The following is a 20899-nucleotide window of genomic DNA, read 5'->3' as shown; positions in this document are numbered from 1 at the left end:
TGCTCTCAGGAACTCTGGGGTGGGGGGTATGCTTCCTGCTTGTAGACCCCTTCCATAAGACCCCCCCAGGTCTCCTCCAGGAAGCTGCAATTAAAATGTTAACCCCTGGCTCAGTCAGCCTCCAGGACTGCAACACAGAGACTTCTTTCTGTTATAATTGATTAATGCTTTCTACATTAATACTTTATTATACTTTTTGGATAATATGAGTATCCCAGATTTCTTTCTCTACATTAATCTAGCAATTACTCATTTTGACTTGCTATAATCTCTATTTGCGAAAGAAGAATAGGAAGGTCCCCACATCTGAACTTCGAATCAATGACCTCCAGGATAAATTATAAAAGGCAAGCACTACTAACTTCATACCACTAATACCTTCAAAAGCTAACAGAAACAGAAATACCACTGCAAATGAAAGAAAGAGTAAATTCAAATCATCAATAATATATCTTATTTGCACTGTTCCATCCATATGCTAAAGTGTTTGATAATCTATGAATCTATACTTGCGCCAGGACTATTATTCCCCAATATAAAATCTCTCAGAGTAAAGAGGTTCTCCCACATAAAACAGTAAAGAAAGAAGATTAACGATGGTATTATCAAAAACCACTGGTAATCTTACTCACAAGATCCGTTATATTTAAATGAATAATGTTGCCAACCTGTGGCACACGAGGAAATTGATGTTGGCCAAAAGCAAGCCAAATTTATTTCTATTCAAACAAATCTCTACCAATACCCACGATCTAAAATTCAGAAACATGTGTCTTTGCTTCTAAAGTAGGATTCTCTGGTATTGTCCTAGAAAATTTTTTAAAAGTCTGAAGAATTTCCCATTAATGGATTCTTTTATTTCCACTAGCCAAACACTCTGCGGGGGGTATTATAAGATGATATCATCTGAAAGAAAAAAATAAATCACCCCGTTAATCCGTGGACTAAGAGCTCATGGGGTTTAGTCATTGTTGTGCCCATCTTGGTTCTGTAATCCATGGCCTAAAGTCGGATCTCAGCAGAATATAGGTTTTACCACCGGTGGAGGCCAAGGCAGCATTCGTGAGTCAAACCGCAGAGACACCATCATGTTCAACAACACCTGCCTGACGTGCACACACCTTACGTCGTCATCATCATTAACTTGTTTTTAAAACCAGAAAAGGGAGTTAAATGATCTCTTCACAGTAATGATGGGCAAGAGTAAAAACCTTCAATAACACCATCTCAAAAACTTTGGATTCCAGGAAATCAAAGCTGTTCTAAAGGGCAGGTGGAAAGCAAATGAGTTTGAAAAGAAACAATGAGGCATCGCAAGGCCATTCATTTCATTAAAAGTCTGTGAGTCACTCCAAAACTTGAGATGTATTTGAATAAGCCCCTTCTCTGAAAACCTGCATTCGTCTTTGATATGAATTTTTAGTAAGCTCCATTTTGTGATGGCACATTCCCAAATGGCAATTCCAAGTTAGAACACTAATGAGCATCCGCAATCAGATTTAATAATAGAGGGAAAGAGTCGAAAGGATAGAGCAAGGTAAAAAGGTTTTGCTTTATATTTATAGTCTCGTAATTTAAGACGACAGTGTGACATATAGCTCTACACATTGCTGGAGCAAAGGCACACGTTTTGAGAGTGGAAAGGGTTCGAGCAGGTGATGAGTTCCAGAATGTCCCCAGATCCTCTTACTGGAGTGTGGGCTGGTAAGTGGAAACCCAGGCGTCATCCAGCATGAAAACATATATGTGGGCTACATATAGCTTGGACCTCTATGTAAACCTCTATGAACCTCGGAGCCCAGCAGTCTGAGGTTGCAGTGAGCTATGACGATGCCACTGCATTCTATAAAAACACCATGGTAAAAGAGACAGCGATGTCAGGCATTTAATCAAGATCCATTTTTGTAAAGATGGCAAACTCCACACATGGTTTAAGCGAAGAAGTATGAGGAAGAATGAATGCTACTTCTGAGTGATATTATAAATTCAAGCTTAGAGGTTAAAGTGAGATGGCAACGAGGGAAAAATACACCTAGAGGTTCAGAGATATATTGAACAGAGTCACTCTGGTGGGGTAGCCTTCCATGTGTTTAAAAAACCCAGGATAGATTTATAAAAATGCATTTTTACTACCTACCTGTTTAGACTAGAGTGAACTGTGTATGCAGATGGTCCCTGATTTACGATGGTTTGACTTATGATTGTTTGACTTTACGATGGTGCAAAAGTGACACGGAGTCAGTAGAAACCATACGTGGAATGTTGAATTCTGATCTTTTCCCAGCACAGTAGGAGACTCTCTCGAGATGCTGGGCAGTGGCAGAGACAGGCCGGTCTCAGGCAGTCACAGCACCAGCAGGGTCAACAACCCACGTTCTACAGTGTACTGTGTTCGGGCAATCACGTCAGATATTCAACACTGTATTATAAAGCAGGCTTTGTGACGGATGACTGTGCCTAACTGCAGGCTACTGTAAGTGTTCTGATCATGTTTAAGGTCAGCCAGGCTAAGCTAGAATGTTTGGTAGGGCAGGTATATTCATGCATTTTTGACTTATGCTATTTTCAACTGACAATAGGTTTATCAGGACATAGTTCCATCATAAGTCCAGGAGCATATTTGGGCATCTAAACAGATACTGTAGTATTTTATTGAAGAGAAGATGATACTTTGAATGTTAGAAAACATTTCTTAAAGCTAAGGGGACATACTTTGTCATTCCAAAATGTTCTCCCAACACCAGTACAAAGCTTAGTTTTCTTTTGCACAATTCCTAATATTTCTCTGTGAGAGCATATCATGCTTATCTATATGGAAATGATTATTTTAGGGGTGGGGTCTCGCTATGTTGTCCAGGCTGGCCTTGAATTCTTGGGCTCAAGGGATCCTCCCTTACAGCTGGGACTACAGGCAGGCTCATGCCCACAATGGCCGGGACTGAAATGTTTACCTTTGTAATGTGTTTATCCTACTCACCTGTTTATGACTATAATCCTATAACAGGATGCAGCCTTCTCTCTGTGATATCTGAGCCTATAATAAATGCCATTATGCTTAGAGTGAAATCAATGCATGCAATCTCAAATAATTAACCAAATCAATAGAGGCTTTCTAGTGATTTATCTTTGTAAAGGCCCTAGCTTATCTGTATCAAATATAACATCAAAGTAATGTTGCATTGAGCATTCTAAATATTTCTGATTTTTTTATACTGAGAATTGCATACCTCATTCAAAAATGGTATTATTATTATTATTTCTATATCAAAGGAGAAAGTACCCCAAGCATACGGGTGGACTTGTCAATCAATATGTTACAATGTAATTTCATATTCCTAAATGCAGGGCGGAGCTGCTATAATTGGGTTACTATTTAGCCCCTAGGAAATTTATTTTGCACCTGTATTTTGCATTCTGTAAGGTTTGTTTTCATAAAGCCAATGACTTATTGATGTGGGACTTGGCAAAAATAGGAGAGTAAGACACAACACACCCCTCATGGTATCAGCTTTATGATGCATGTGCACATGCGTATATTCGTGCTTCTTGTAGAACTGCCCCTGCTAGTACAGGTTTGCAGGCAAATGTCAGAAAAAGAAATATCATCCTCAGGCCAGAATTCCTATAGTCATGACTTCTCTCACCCTCAGTAGTATTCACATTTCCCACTGTGATTGCTGCTAGACATTTTCTATTATCGGAATTAAAAGGACTAATTTCTTGGGTATATGTAGGGAAGGTAGAAGCTTCAGGCTTTTGTCGTTTAGAGATTGTTTAAAAATCATTTTGCTGACATTTCTCACTGGAATCTTAATTCCCAGCTCACTCCAATCAAGCTAATAATGTACTTTGGTTCTCAGTTTCAATGCTTCTCTTCAGAACATTCCAGCATCCCTTGGGATACCCATCACACTCTTATTTAGAGTAACGCTTACACCCTTTTGTCCCCAAGGAGACAAAGCACTTCACCTTCATCAACTAAAAAAAAAAAAAAATGAGCAAGCCTTCATACTCCAGATGAGAAAGCAAAACAAAGAAGGCGTGCTGTAGAGAGACAGTGATGTTATGTCTTAGAATGAATAATCTTCAGCGACTGTTTTGAATGCAAAATTTTCCAGGAAAGAACATTTGTTAAGGTATATTCTCTGAGATTATTAACTCACGCTTAAATGACACTCTGGTGTCAATTAACTGGGAATTATGTATTGATGGAATAGATCCTTCTAGAAGGTGTGTCTGAACATTTTGATTTCCACGTATGGCTGTGCATGTAAAAATAAAATTCAAACTTCCTTTAAGAAATTATGAATCGGCCGGGCACGGTGGCTCACGCCTGTAATCCTAGCACTCTGGGAGGCCAAGGCAGGTGGATCGCTCGAGGTCAGGAGTTCCAGACCAGCCTGAGCAAGAGTGAGACCCCATCTCTACTAAAAATAGAAAGAAATTATCTGGCCAACTAAAAATATATATAGAAAAAATTAGCCGGGCATGGTGGCACATGCCTGTAGTCCCAGCTACTCGGGAGGCTGAGGCAGTAGGATCGCTTAAGCCCAGGAGTCTGAGGTTGCTGTGAGCTAGGCTGACACCACGGCATTCACTCTAGCCTGGGCAACAGAGCGAGACTCTGTCAAAAAAAAAAAAAAAAAGAAATTATGAATCATTTATAAGTAGATCAAGGAGATCCTCTGTTGCATGAAACATGCTAGTTGGCAGTTTCGTGCATTTGGGATTAAAAACAAGAGTCTTTGAAGAGATATCTGCACTCCCGTGTTTATTACAGAGCTGTTCACGACGGCCACGCTATGGACTTAGAAGTGACCATTACTAGACGAACAGGAAAAGAAAATGTGGAATCTGCACACAATGGAATACTATTGGACCTTAAAACAGAAGGAAATCCTGCCATTTGGGACAGCGTGGATGGACCTGGAAAGACATTATGTTAACAGAAATAAGCCAGGCCCAGAAAGACAAATACCGCATGATTTCATTTATACGTGGGAGCAAAACTAGTTAAACTCAAAGAAGCAGAGAGCAGAACTGTGGTTATCAGAGGTCGGGGTGGGAGGGCAGATGGGAGAAGATATTCTCAGATGTTACAAAGTGTCAGTTAGACAGGAGGAATCAGTTCCAGAATATACAGTGAAACATGGTGACTACACTTAATAACAATGTATTGTACAGGATGTCCCAAAAGTCTCCATACAAACAGAAAATTTTGTAATGAATATTTTGTAAATAAAGGTACATTTAGCTACAATTTCCCATTTTTCCTATGTATAGTGACTTTGGGGACACCCTGTATACTAAAAAATTGCTAAGAGGATAGACTTTAAGTATTCTCACCAGAAAAAAATGTTAAACATTTGAGGCTGTGTGTATGTTCATTAGCTCAACTTAGCCCATAATATATAAGTGTTTCAAGACATCACTATGTACATGCTAAACAAACTTTATTTTTATTTGTCAATTAAATGAATTGGGAAAAAAGGCACACACAAAAAACCTTCTTTTCTAGGTTCTCTCCAATGCTTTCTCTGATTTTCTTCACGCAGAAAATACCTTCACATCGTTTGTCTCCGTTTGCAGTGGAGCCAACTCAGGACCGGACAGCCCCTGTGCTCTGTTGTTCAGTCAGCAATCACACTAGTGGCACCTCCTACTCAGGAGAGAGTCCTGGCCCCACTGCAAGAGTATCCATCTCTGTTGGCATTTGCCTCTCAGGTCCTGAACACAGAGCAGGGACTCATCTCTGATTTCCCCAGTCCTCTGCCTCGGCTGAACAAATGCAGTGACTGCAGTGGGCGCCGTTAGCCACCAGGAGGCAGAAGAAGAAAGCCCAAAGCAGAGGATCATTCTCAGAGCAAAACATGACCGCGATTTTGTCCGCCCCCAGAGATGTGACCATTCCTCTCAACCTTAGCAACAACCCTGATGGGATGACGGTGTTTCCAAATGGGCATGCAATGCATAGAAACCTATTCATGAAGATGATGAAAGATAACGCTTTGCTTTCTTTCCCTTTGGAAAAATGCCTTATTTTTCTTTATCTCCTAACTTTTGGGTTGGAGCAGCTGTAACCAGCCTGCCTTCTCAAATGGCATCCATCCTATTGTTATGTTATCCACAGCAGGGAGTCCCTCCAACCCCCCCCAGATAACCTTGGCCACCCACCTCACAAAGGGTCTTATTCCAGGGGCTTCCTTCGTTTTCTGTCTTTTGTTTCTGTTTCCTGGTTCTGAGTGGTCACATTCCATTCACCTTGTCTCAGGACTTCTTTTATCCCTCAGCTTGTGTTAATTTCTCCCTAGGTGCAATGCTTAACTTTCCTTTCTCCCATTCCCCCTTTAACTTTTTGCAGAGTTTCCTTTCAAGAATGCATAGGTCCTCTTTTCAGAGAAAGGGGATTTTGCCAGTCAACCTGGGCCATTTACAGCAATCAGCTCAGGGGAAATCTGACAGGTTTTCATCAAAGCAAGAGAGAAGAGGGATTCTAATGAAGCCCAGAGAGCAGCATCAAGACAGGTTGATTCCCCCAAGGGGGAAATGATGTTTTTTTCTTTACCTGTACGCTTAGGAACTTTTGATGTGGGACATAACATGTGTTCCATTTGTAAGTGAAAAGAAAATCCTTCATAACGCATTAAAAAAAGAAAAGGAGAAAAAAAATGTTAGAAAAAGAAATAAAACAGTGAATGTATCAAATAAAGAGAAACAACTTTTAACTCCCAAATGAGAGAAGGACCATCTGCAGGATAACTTGACATTTTTCAGCAGATGCGCTTCAGGTATATTACAGTCACTCACTAAATCTTCACTGCTGTAAAATGCTTGCACACAAACACACACTGTTGTCGTTCAGAAAAATACCCCAAAGGGGAGGGCTCAGAAACAAAGGTTTCTCTCTGACCTTCTCTTGTCGTCTTGTCTGTGTCCCATTCTCCTCCAAGGCTAGTCATGGAAACTAGAATCCCTCTTTCCTGAGGTGGGTCACAGAAACCCCGGTTCTGAAAGCCGGCCATAAAACTTAAAATTACGCTGTGCAAAACTGGCCATAAGGAAATTCTCTGACTACCCTGTTTGGCTGTAGGTCACGAGACCCCCACTCCAGAGAGGGTCCCGCCCCACACCCAGAGGGAAGGGTGCTGCTCAGAGACGAAGAAGAGTCTAGACAGACAGGTGGAATTCAGATCAGAAATCTTAGGAGGAACTTATTTGTCCTCTCTTCCCACAATTTCCAGTCTCGTTTTGTTGAGTGGAATCTTAGGCGGATGACCAATATATCTAACGTGCAAAGGTGAGACTGCTCTGGCTGATACCATAGAGCTCCCTCAAAGCCCAGCCCACCCTCCCTCAATTTCAGAGGAAAAGCAAGACCCTGCAAAGGCGACCAGACAGGGAAGAGGACCACACCATCAGGTAGGGGGTGGAGCATGCACATGGCTTAAGCCATCCGACTTGATCGTTCAGAGGCTGTTTCTGCTATGCACGCCAACTGCCCGTGTGCTGAACCATTTCTGTCTTGTATTCAAAGTTATGACTCCAAAGCAACTAATAGGTTTATGCAATGTATGACCTTACACAGAAAAACAACCTCAGAAGACCAAGGCACAGGCTTCCCTGAGGCAAAAACTTTCAGGATAGCTACACTATCTGAAAAATTATAAGATGTTCCAGATATATCTTTTATAATCCTTAAGAAAAGTCAGTTATATCATCCCGTGGGCAACGTTTCTCAAAACCGTACACTAACTGTCAGGGAGGAACGGTCTTAACTCCATCGATGGGCAACAGACCACAAGTTGCCAGTGAGAGTGGCACGGGCAGTTGGAGACCAAACCCACTGGTAAAGCATTAGTTCTGTGGCACTGAAGAGGTTAGATGTGACAGATGCCATGTTGGGGCTGGTGTCACCATCCTCGCACACCGTAATGAACCATCCATAGTGACTGGATGGAAATAAATCAGCAATCCACTCTGAGGAACATAAAATTTCTTGTAAGCATCTTATCAGAATTGTGTATCTGGGTCAGCCGTAAGAGTATTTCTTTCGGTATAATTATAGAAGCTAAATCGGATGCCAAAGTGAGAACCAGTTTCCTAACGCTCTCGGCAGTTTGTGAATCCAGTTTGTGAATCCATACTTGACATTGACCGGCAAGGCTGAAGGTGAGGTGCGTGTGGTAAGAACCAGAGCTCTGGCGTCACTCAGCTCTGGGCTCCCATGCCAGCGCTGATCACTCCCCGCTGCAACACCATGAGTCAGCTGCGTCACCTGCAAGCCTTCCTTTCTTCCTAGGCAAGATGCGGGTCACCTCGCCAAGGGAGTTTATAAGGATTAAGTGAAGGAACCTCGACAACAACCCAGTGCCGGCCATACAGCAGGTGCTCAGTGAGTTGATGCCAAAGGGTATAGTTAGGGGCTATTTTGAAACAACGACACAGCTCAGCACACTTGAGGTATCACATTGCAGGATGACTAAAAAGGCAATAATCCCAAGCGAGCAAAACTGCAATGAATATTTGAATGGAAGTAGACTGAACCAGCTGGAGATGTGAAGGCATGCCAACTTGGAGACTATTCACTGGGAATGAGGAAGGCAAAAGCCATAACTAAATAAATTCCAGGTGTTTCCAATAGGAAGCATCAGTAAGGTGCATTCTCTTTCATATGGAAGGTCTCTGGGCTATCATGAACTAAGAAGAACAAAACGAAACAGCAGATTTAATTGACAGAACTCAAGTTATCCTAAAGTGAGGGGCTAAGATAGAGAGGAGAGGATTCATCCTGCAACGACCTTGTGGGGATGCACAGATTTGATCTCTGTGGTTCCCTCTTGATGGGATTGTTTTGAGAGTTTATCACCTAGATTAATGTCTAATTTTCTCAGGAATAAATGATATCTATGGATGCTGTGAGGTAAATGACTGAGAGGGAGCAGGTTTTGGCTGGTTTCTCCTTAGCAGGTAGGAACACCATACACTCCAACAGTGGCTAACTTGGGGGGCCCTGGTGAACGTCAGGGGTTCAAAGTCACAGATATGCGTGCCTTCCTAATGACAAAGGTGTACAGTAGAATAAATAAGAAATATGTTTACAGAACAGTAGCTTCTTTAAAAACAACACTCGTTCAATCATATTCAATCACAGAATGCCTCATGTAGGTATAAATAATTACTTTATAGCTATGATGATACAACCCAATTTGCCTGGGACAATGACAGTGTATTCATCATATATGAACGACTGTCAAACATGCCCTGGATTGGATCATAAATTATATGGTCAATGGCTAGCAAGATTGGGCTGCACAGTTCTGATTTGAACAAAAAAAAAAAAAAACCTTCATACTTCAAAAAGCAAGGATGATGACACTCTGTTTAATGTCTAGAAGTGTCTTATAATGATTTACTTTAATTAAGGTGATTCAGTTTGGATGCCAAGATTTGATAGATATTAGCCATTGCAAATTGGGCCAGTTGCAATTCTTACTGTGAAGCAACAGAGGTATTAATATGATGTCCAGTGATATTAATAGCAATGGAAATCACAGTGTGACTGGGTATGCCGGCTGGCATTCATGGGCTATGCAATTTCACCTACATGAATCCACTGATACTGTACATACAATTTTTTAAATTTTAGTTTTAATTGACAAATAATTGTGCATATGATATACTTATAGGGTACATACAGTGTGATGTTTTGAACCACTGAAGCCTTATACTGTACAAACACCTTGCAAGAGAGGGAAAGTCACCACCTTCTACAGCTGAGGAAACAGACGCAGGAAAAGTTAGCTGACTGTCTCAATGCCACACCACAAACACAGAAGTAGAGGGAAGATCCCAGCTAATGTCTGTCTCATCTACATTCTATGTTTTTTAGAACGCCAGCACCGTGGTTCCATTTTTCGCATGTTTCATCTTTTTTAACCCTCTTTTTGGGTAAGAAAACAGCATCTGTTACTCCACTAAAAAAAAAAAAAACTCTGAAACAATATTTTTTTTCTATTCCTTAGGTAGGAAAATAGCATTCAACATTTATTACTTTTATTGGAAGAAAAAAAAACACCTCATGGATTATTTCAATTTTTCCCCGAAAACCCAGTCTCTTCATACAAAAAGCACTCACCAAAATCCCCACTGCAGTGCATGCTGCACTATTTTATTTAATCGACTTTTTAAATATCTAGCTGTCAAAGGTTTAAAAATATTTTTTCAAGACCAATAATAGTAGTTTCCCCACAAGTAAAAAGTAAACGCTGCCTAACCTTTCTCAAGAGGACAACAGTAAATGCAAGATCCACGATCTCAGTCACCACCCTGCATAATCTGCAAAGCTGGGACCTTTCACCCCATCACATAAAGGGGGTCTGTGGCGCTTTCCTGGTCCACAGAGGCTCCTTGGTGGAATGTAAATAGGCCGGCATAGAGATGCTAAATAGCTGCTTTTATTTCCTCTCCAGCACTTTTGCAGTTCTCTGGTATCTTATCAGGATTTTTTTTTTAACTGGTCAAAGCAAAAGTTAGATTTAACATTTTTGGGGGTTTTTTGTTTTTTTCCTTTTTTCCTAACACATATATGCATATAATTCCCCCACTACAATGCAAGATCTGCACTTGATTCAGGAAGGGGGATAAGATAACACAGTGTAGAGTTGCTTGATACAATTTGGCTGCTTTAGAAGGAAAAGGAAATCAGTTTCTTTTGGAACCCAATCTTATCAGTAACATCAACCCATCCTGCATGCATAGGAACCTTTTGCAATACCACCAGTGCGAGAATGTGCTCATTGCCCACTAATTCCTTCCGAGGAGGGTGCCCAAAGCCTTGTCCCATGTGGCCACACTGCGTGCAGCCCACACACTGCTGCCTTGGAAGAGGTCCCTGCAGGGCCCTCCGGGGAGTTTCCTCTTCCCACCTCTTTGGTAGAATGGACCTTTTGTGAAACATCAGGAAACAACAATTTCCTGTTTCCAACAGGAGTAGCCAAACCAGCTAGCCAGAAAAACATTCAGAGAAACATGAAGTCAACTTTCTGCAAAAGCGCATGAAAATTATTCCACAAAATCTAGCACATAGAAAACTATGAAAAAAGAAAATGACATAGAACCATGAAATAATAAGATTCACGACACTAAGGGTGTTTTATTGTTCCTGTTGTTTTTGTTTTTCTGTAATGCAAAAACCAGCCTGGAATGTTGAGTACTTTATCAAGGCTCCCAAAGACACACCTTTAGGAACACCAGTAGGTGATTTGCATGTCTAAGCCAGAAATGCATGTCTCTACTTCACCACTTCCTGGGGTCTCTTATAGGTTAATGTTTTCACATAGGAATGAGAAAGAAACACTCAGAATGAAATTAAAACATCTCATTGAAAAATAAAGTAGGCTTGGTAATATTTACCTATTTGAAGAAAGCATCTTCAGCCATATTTCTTGTTTGACAAAATTCCATGAGTCCATTTCAGTTTATATCTTGCGTTGCACTGTAACAACACTGCAACCAACACACACATCTTTCTCATGGCTAACTTGTTAAAAACTTCATTTTCTGCACCCCTTTAATACAATTTTGCCTTGAAAACAAACGTGTTCACATAGGTCTAGGAGCATTAATGAACGAACTGTGCCACAGCAGGCAAAGCTACCTAGGAAGGTAAATCTTGAAATCTTATCCCCGAAATGTATAATTTTCCAACCCACACTCAGAGCAAAAGGAATGACACACCTAAACAATGTAGACCTAAGCTTGAATTTCCCTATACTTAGTCCATGCCTTTTAATCATAAATAATAAAATGGAACAAAAATCAAATACGTGCTGTTCCCTCGCATGCAGATTCAATACAACCAACACCACAGAAGATCTCAAGGCCCCACATGGGCACATAATCAAGAAACTGGATAAAATATTTTCCTGCACACAATACACTGATTCATACAACTGTACAACCAGAAAAGAAAGCTCATATCCATGGTTGTTATCAACTATGCTATTACCAAATATGTGTTCATTATATAGGTTTATAGATGAACACATATTCATGGAAGTCCAAGGAAGAAATGTGCTTTAAATAAAATTTCATTTTACCCTGATGACCTTGACAACTGTGTTGGTTTGAGGAGGAATTCAGGTCCCAACAAAATGAAATTACTGGATTAACAACCGCAAGCTAAAAACAAAACTACAAAATAACAATGTTGCATGAACACAGTAAAAGGAAGGAATGTATACAATCACACCAAGTCAGCACTGCAAGGCACAATTATCCAGGAATTGGAGTAACACGCCTAATATCCATGAGCCCTGTGAAAATGAAAAAGCAAACCTTCCGCATGGTCTCCTGCTCCGGCATTTCTCACGAGGCAATCACTTACCTAAGATGCCCAGACGGTAGTTAATGGTGATCACGATGACATTCCCGTAGCTCGCCAAAATGCTCCCATCAATCATGTTGCCTGTGCCCTCCATGTAAGAGCCACCATGGATATAGACCATCACTGGCTTCTTGCTGTTCTGATCATGGATATCTGGAAAAAAAGCCAAGTAAGGATATACAATAAAAAAAAAAAAAATCACACTGACTCACTGATGCTAAAGAAAGAGCAAGGGAGGTTGATTAATTTTCCTACTTTTGAGTGGAATTAATCACATTGATTTTTGTGCCTGGGATAGCCTTCATAAGGGTGCCTAAGGAAAACGGCCAATGCTATTGTATTTTCTATTCATAGAAATGATATTTTGAGAAGCATATGGACATTTGGAGTCATATGCTTGTGTAGGCGTCTATGTATAACTGAAGCACTAATAGAAAAGGTTTAAGATAAAGTGCATATTCCCTAAATTTCCCTCAAGTCCTAAAATGAGATTTAAATAGAAAAAGCACATGGCATCCTTGATAAATGTATTTTATCATCTAATTAAATGTAAGGTCAACTTGAAAATTATAATTAGTTTTAATATCACTGCCATCTTAATTCGCAGGTGAGTGTATAGATTCATCTTTAATCTGACAATAAAAACATAAAAGAAGTGAAATTATAAACTATCAATACCAGACAGATGATAACAAAAAGTAAATAAATGGTTAAAAATTATTAATGGAACAGAAAAGGGAAAAAAAGATGCCCAAGCAAGGCATCTTAGCTCTGTTGATTGCAGTATTAAACCCACATATAGAAGTGACAAAAATGAAAGAGATGTAATAAAAAATGGCAAAAGAATCCAAACTCAAGACAAAATTATTTAAATACTTTTGACATTGTGATTTGCAACCAATGAGTACTCTGAGTAATTACTTTATTATTTTAATTAGCAATGATGTTAAAACATGATCTATGATGAGAGAAATCTGGAGACTGTACAGCCTGCTTTCTGAAAAATTATGATTAAATAACCTGCTTAATATTAATCAGCCATTAGACCTATATTTAATTTTGGGAAAGAATGACCTCACCTATGAATATTTCTCTGTGTGTATATATATATGTATATATATATATATAGACATGGATGTGTGTACATGTTGCATGTGTGTATAAATCATTTAAATATCTGTATGTTATTTAAAAAACATGGACCTATACATTTATTTTCATTTTTTTCTTCAGTAAAGTTTTATTCTTTCCTAATTCATGGGGACACTTTTGAGACAACGGAAAGGAATGTTGAAGAAAGGAACTACCATCATATGGACGATGGCTCTGACTAGAATGAATTATGATCACAGTTTTACTAGGTGTGTACAGAAGACAAGAGAAACTCACTGGTCACAGTGAAGTACAGAAACAAAGTGTCACGTTTCCCAAGTATTTGCAGGTATTTAATCCAGAGCACACGAGTGTCTTTTATTTTCTCATATAAAATTTAAAAATAAAGTAAAAAATCCTCTATTAATCATTTATTCATCATATAGTACGTGGGATTTTCCCGTGATGCACTGTCTCTTTCTTTTCCTGATTTGCTATTTTTGTTGTCATTTATTTTACCGTTATTGGCTGCCGGCTACTAACTTGTGGAAAAAGGGAATAAGCAGAGATTTTGAAGGGCTGCTCTACGATGTTCTCTTGGACTATATGTCACATGAGCATCTCTTACCTTTCATGAAATATAGAACTACTTTCTCTCGAATTTGCCCAGGTAATAACCGGATTGCCGTATTGATTCGAAGTTTAAAAGGATCACAGTTTATTAGATTTAGTGAAAATTAGATGGCATCCTAAAGGTAATAAACTTTCAAGGTGAGCATCATGAAAACAGATCCCAACGATCAAAACGAAATATCTGAAAAAGAGAGATCTGGGCATGATGCAGATTACAGCACTAGAACAGATGAGAGCACTAAGAGAAGCAATGTTTATTTCACTTTATTTTTAGACACTGAACAAAAAAATGTCAGATGTCCTCACCAAAGGAGAGGTACCTGAGGCAGGTGTAGATTTGGATATTTGAATGCCATCAGGAGAGATCTCTTCTGGACAGCTCTTTGAGCCAAGACAGCTCTATGAACTTCAAGGTCCATAAAAAATAATAATCATAATAATAGTAATAATGTTAACAGAAGACCAGGGTTGGAGGGAATGTTAGCCAGACTTCTTTTTGTGGAGAGTGGTTGATTCATGAAGGAAAGCAAAAAGGGCAAAACAACATGCAATTGGTACAAAGGAGGAAGTTGCGCTTGGCCAGCTTGGCCAGCAAGGATAACTCACTACTCCCTTTTGACCAGAGACCAAGAGCTTCATCAGGGGCCTTATCCTTTAAGGAAAATAAACGGACTTCCAGGCATTTTGCTGTGCAGATGGAAAAAACGTGCTTTTACCCATGCTACAGAGCCTTTGCAACAAGTACAGGCTTATTTTAGTACTATTTATTGGGTTGTTTCTCTCGATTTTTAAAGCATGTGTTCTATGGAAGAGGCAGAATACAGTGTGCTAGTTAGTTGCTTGGGTGCTTCTCCGTTCCGTCTTTAAAAAAAACACATTTCACTTCTGGTGGATAATCTATCGAGCAATTTGGGAGCCTTACAGACAAAGTTTTCATAGCAACAAAACATTTTGGGGAGAAAAATGTGTTTTTAAAACAGCCCTGGTGTGAAAAGAAAGATGCACATAGCTAGATTTCTGTCCTTTTTCAATTCTGAAATACTTCTCTCTTTTTTATTCTTTACATGCTGCTGAAAGGCTGTCCTGAAAGAAACACCTCGTTAAAACCTCGTTAAAACACTTTTTTATGTACTTCACTGTGAGCAGCTTCTTAGAAACCTATTTTGGAATCAATAGGTTTGAAAAGAAAAAAACAAAACTGAAATTCCAGCCCCTCCCCAAACCCCCAAAGTTCTACTGAGATGTGGCAGAGTTTTGCAGTTTATAAAAAGAATTAATAAGAGCAAAGCTCCAAAAATATAATCTTAACTTACAAAATAACATCTGGAAAGAAGAAAAGAAAGTATACATGCATGTTTTAAAATTCCATCTTCTTTTCTTGTGACCAAGCCAAAAAAATGAAAAGAAAAAAGGGGGGGAAAAAGGTGGGCTTCCTTGTAAATAGCATTTTTGTTAGTCATCTCAGGTCTAGAAACAATGTTTATACTCTGACAATGATTTGCAGTCCTTTACATGAAAACTGGGATTAAAAATGACAGTGGTTTTCATACAAGAAGAAAATAAAGAAGCACACGGAAGTGTACTAGTTTTAAATAAGGGGAAGAAAAACAGATTGAAATTAAAAAAAAATAGAGAGATAGATAGATATAAACTCATGCATCAGGGTTGAGCTTTGAAAAAACAAAAAATACCTTCATCTTCACCACGGTCATTACTGGTTATATCATCTGCGTTTTTCTTTGTGTTGCCTCCTGGGGTCATATCGAGAGGGAAAATAAAGGGAAAAAAGAGAATTCAAAAACAACAGGTTTGCAAAAATTCAGAAAAGAGAGAGATGCTACCCAGTAAAAGAAAAAAAAAAAAGAATGTAACAAAAAAAGTTGAAACCTGTTACATTTGGATTTCAAAAAAAATGAAATAGGCCGACACAAAATGCATATAAACATAAAGATGTCAAGAAGAACAAATTCAAAATGTTACTTGCAAAAAAGATTAGATATCTTGTGAAAATGCACTTTGGGGGTTAAAATGATACTACTGCAAAAAAAAAAAAGCTAACGTGAGTTGTTTTAAAAAAAGAAAAAAAATTAAATTATTAGAAAAGAGATTTCCCACATTCTTAAAAGAAATGCATATGAAGGTATTCAATGGTCCTCTGATTTTAACATGTTACAATCTAAATAAATTTTTGAAATGTCACTGACACATTATGGTTAGGAAATTTCATCATGAGAGCAGAAATACACTTAAACAATAAACATGACAGGACTTGAATCAAAACATCATAAAACCAACATTAGTTTCATGTATTAAAAACTTAAAAACACACAATTCCCCAAAGAACCAGAAATGTCACTAATTTAAATCACTAGGATTCACCTCTACTCAGTGGTTGGAAAACCACTACCATTATTCCCTCATGTTCTCTACTGTAAAAATAAATAACTATTTATAATAAGTATTTCTTAAGACCAAACATTCTAATTGTATTGCATGTGTTTGAAATACTCAATATCATTTGAAAGTTATCATTACTTGAATCTGTAAAGATACAAAATAAAGATTGAAGGCACCTACCTTGATCACCTCAAGTAAGATGTGCATGGGAATTTCAATATAAGCAAGACGCAGAGGGGTCCTTAACCATTCCAAAAACCTCTCTTGTGCCCTGTGTACCCACTGCACCATTTTGGTTTTTATATTTTCCAGATATAAGAGGCTAAAATATTTAATTTTGCTTGAATTATCTAGTTAATTGGCTCAACGCCCTCCTTTTTATTGGCAGATGCAGCCCATGGGTTGCATATCCAACGACCAATAACCTGAATTGAAGTCAATCAATTAAAAAAGATCTTTGCTTTTCCATAGGGTGCCTTGATGAATGAATTCAGGTAGAGGGAAAATACCATCACGGGAAACTCTTGGGAATGAAAAGCATGCTTCAGCTCTACATGACTCAGAAGAGCTTCAGTGCGTTTTGAAACAAAGGCTTGGTATTACTGTTTCCATACGTAAAACAAAGGTTAAATATTATCCCAATCCATTAGAAAGTATCATGGTATTGATGTGTCATTTAATATAATAATTAGTTTGATACAGAAATCTATACATGTCCGAGAATTCTTCTGCATTTAAATGTCCAAAAACTTTCTTTTTTAAAAAATTAATCTCCATAAAATTAGCTTGACTGTCTTTTTGGTTGTTTTTGTCAGGGTTTATTGATATAAAATGTAATTCAAAGCTATCTCATGGACTGAATTTACTGTTAAATTGTGTTAAAGAAACTAAAGGAGATGCATTTCTTAAAGAAAGGTAGAACATAAATATGACACTGAATCATTTCTACTAGAAAACAAACCATTCTGGTTTCTGAAAATACCGTAATTATTAAATAATTCACGGAAGAAGGTTTCTGGTTTTGTTTCTATTCTGTACATTTCTATAGAAACACTGGACCTTATTTTTATACTGATCGTTCATCAAAAAAATAAAAGATACTAGACAAACTAGATGTATAGTCAAAAGACAGAGAGTAGATTAGGGAAAGAGAATGTATCTCCATAATTATCTCCAACAGAATATGTTCCTTTAAAGTTGGACTATCTTTCCTATTTCAGTCTTCCAGAAAACACACAGTAGACAGGGAAAAGGCGTTCTTTAATTTGGTCCTCCTATCTGGAGTGTACCTTTGCCCTGAACCTGACCTCACATCCCTGCTCTCTAAATGTTCCTCTTAGAAATAAATCTCCTTTCTCTTCCACGCTGCAGCTAGAAGCAGAGAATCAGGAGTCCCCCACCTGGCTCAGGTGACATCCCCCCTGCCACCACCAACCCCACCAAAAGAGGTCTGGGAGAACTGTGTCCTCGGGGCCACATGTGGCTTTCTGGATCCTTGAGTGCTGCCTTTTGACTGAATCCAAATGTTTCAGAACAAATCCCTTTAATAAGTGCTCAGGGAAACCTCCCCAGTCAATTAAAGGAAAATGTTCTAAAGATTTGTAATGCTTTTACAATTTTCATGGCCTAGTTATGAAACCATGCTGTGTTCATAAGGTAGTTTTATTTCATGGTTATATCACTAAGTCATGACTAACATACCACGTCTTTGATCATATAAATAAACTCACATAATACGTGGTCTTCTGTATCTTGCTTCTTTCATTACTATCTAGCATACGGTTTTCAAGGACCATCCCTGTTGTAGGATGGGTCAGTCAGTACTTCATTCCTTTTGATAGCTGGATGATTTTTCATTATATGGTTAGACCACATTTTTTTATCCATCCATGTGTTGATGGACATTCAGACTGTCCACGTGTTGGTTATTGTGAATAATGCCGCTATGCACATTTATTTGTATAGATACCTAGGAGTGGCTCGGCTGCTTCAGATGGCAAACTTATATTTAATGTTTTAAGAAGCGGACAGATGTTTTCCAAATCAGCTGCGTCATTTGACATTCCCCCCCCCAGTGTATAAAAGTTCCCCACTTCTTCAAGCTATATTAACACTCTAGCCAACACTGGTTGATATCTTTCTGGTTATAGCCATACTAATGGGCGTTAAATGGTGTCTCATTGTAGTTTTAATTTGGATTTAACTGATGACTAATGATATTGAATATCTTCTATGTACTGTCTTCTCTGGTGGATTGTCTATTCACATATTTTTGCCCATTTTTAAAAATGGGTTCTTTGCCTCTCATGAGCTGTGCAAGTTCTTTATATTTTCTAGATAAAAGTTTTTTATCAGAAGTATGTTTGGCAAATCTTCTCTCCCGGTCTGTGCGGCTCGTCTTTTGGTTTTCTCAATGGTATCTTTTGAAATAGAAAAGTTTTTAATTTTGATGAGTTTTAGTGTATCCATTGTTTTCTTTTAAGGATTATGCTTTTGATGTCATATTTACAACATCCTTCTCTAATCCACGTCCCTGAAGATTCTCTCCTACATTGGTTTTGTTTTCTAAAAGTTTAACAGTTTTAATTTTCGCATTGTCACCTTGCAAGCATTTTAGTTGGTTTTGGTGGATGGCACGAAGCAAGGGCTGAAATTCACCTTTTTGCCTGTGGATACGCAATGGTCTCAACACCATTTATTGAAAATCCCATTCTTGCCTCACTGAATCGTTGTGGCACCACTGTTGGAAGTCTGTTGACTACAGTTGCAAGGGTTTATTTCTACACACTTTCCAGTTACCCTTGAACAACATGAGTAAATTCACCCACTTTAAGAAAATCTTACATGCAGATTTTCTTCCACCTCTGCCAACCCTGGAACAGCAAGACCAAGCTCTCCTGTCCCTCCTCCTCCTCAGCCTACTCAACATGAAGATGATGAAGATGAAGACCTTTATCAGGATCCACTTTCACTTCATAAATATTAATAGCAAATATATTTTCTCTTCCTTATGATTTCCTTAATAGCATTTTCTTTTCTCTAGCTTACTTTAAGAATACAGTATATAATACATATAGCATACAAAATGTATGAATCAATGGTTTGTGTTAATGGTAAGGCTTCCTGTCAACAGTAGGCTATTAGCAGTTAAGTTTTGGGGGAGTCAAAAGTTATATGTGGGCCAGGCGCGGTGGCTCACACCTGTAATCCCAGCACTCTGAGAGGCTGAGGCGGGAGGATTGCTCGAGGTCAGGAGTTCAAGACCAGCCTGAGCAAGAGCGAGACCCCGTCTCTACTAAAAATAGAAAGAAATTATCTGGCCAACTAAAAATATATATAGAAAAAATTAGCCGGGCATGGTGGCACATGCCTGTAGTCCCAGCTACCCGAGAGGCTGAGGCAGGAGGATCGCTTAAGCCCAGGAGTCTGAGGTTGCTGTGAGCTAGGCTGATGCCATGGCACTCACTCTAGCCTGGGCAACAAAGCAAGACTCTGTCTCAAAAAAAAAAAAAAAAGTTATATGTGGATTTTCGACTGCATGGAGGACGGTGTCCCTAACCCCTTTAGTTCATTGATCTCTATTTCTTTCCAAGTGTGCACAGCCTACTGTCTTGCTTACTATAGCTTTATAGTACCTTTATAAGAAGGAAAATGGAAGCCTTCCCCCTTTCTTCCCCCTTTCCAAGATCTCTTTGATATATTCCAGGTCCTTTGCCTTCCCATGCAAATTTCCGCATCAGCTTGTCAACTGAAGCAGAAACTCCTGCTGAGATTTTGATAGAAATTATTTGCCAAACCACGATTTTGAATTAATCTTATATAGCAGAGCCTGACCCAGTAACACCATTATATACCACCTTGACTGTTCTGTGTATACTGAATTTTCCACACCTTTGTTCTTTTTCAATAAACTGCTGTCATATTTGTCAGAGCAAATAGAGCTAATTAAATGTCTAGAAACAAACCAAGTTCCTTTGAATATATAATATAGATATAATCATGGACTATATAAATACAGGTTTTAGAGGGTTCAGGAAAAACCAATTCTGCTAGAGTTTATTCCAGAATAAACCTAGCTTGTGGTTGACAAAAAAAGCCCAAACAAAGTCCAGACAGGCCTTGAGTTTTTTCCTTCCTTCCCGTGTGTACCCTTCCTAGAAATGCCAGAATAATATTTCTTTTCCCTTAACAATTAGCGTCTCCATCAAACCTCCATGGGGAAACAGATTTAAATATTAAAGGGAATATTTAAATAACTTCAAACAAAAGCATAGCCATTCCATTATTAAAATTTAAATACCATTTTATAAATAAAATATCTCAAAGTCCCTAGTCCTGAAGGATATCCATCCTGTTTTATACCCCTTCTTCTGATGTTTCCATTTAGTGCTT

General features: G+C 38.7%; 1 protein-coding gene across 1 annotated transcript in view; it reads right to left on the bottom strand.

Moving 5' to 3' along the window:
• Positions 1 to 20899, bottom strand: part of NLGN4X (neuroligin 4 X-linked) — a 262042-nt gene that overhangs the window by 107974 nt on the left and 133169 nt on the right. The window contains exon 3 of the mRNA XM_045538117.1: positions 12386 to 12538. Coding sequence (XP_045394073.1) covers positions 12386 to 12538 — 153 coding nt within the window. The remainder of the gene's footprint in view (positions 1 to 12385; positions 12539 to 20899) is intronic.

The sequence above is a fragment of the Lemur catta genome, chromosome X (genome assembly GCF_020740605.2).
Source record: "Lemur catta isolate mLemCat1 chromosome X, mLemCat1.pri, whole genome shotgun sequence".
Lineage (NCBI taxonomy): Eukaryota > Metazoa > Chordata > Mammalia > Primates > Lemuridae > Lemur > Lemur catta.
Note: the sequence above shows the minus strand (reverse complement) of the source record. Positions and strands in the feature narration are given on the sequence as shown.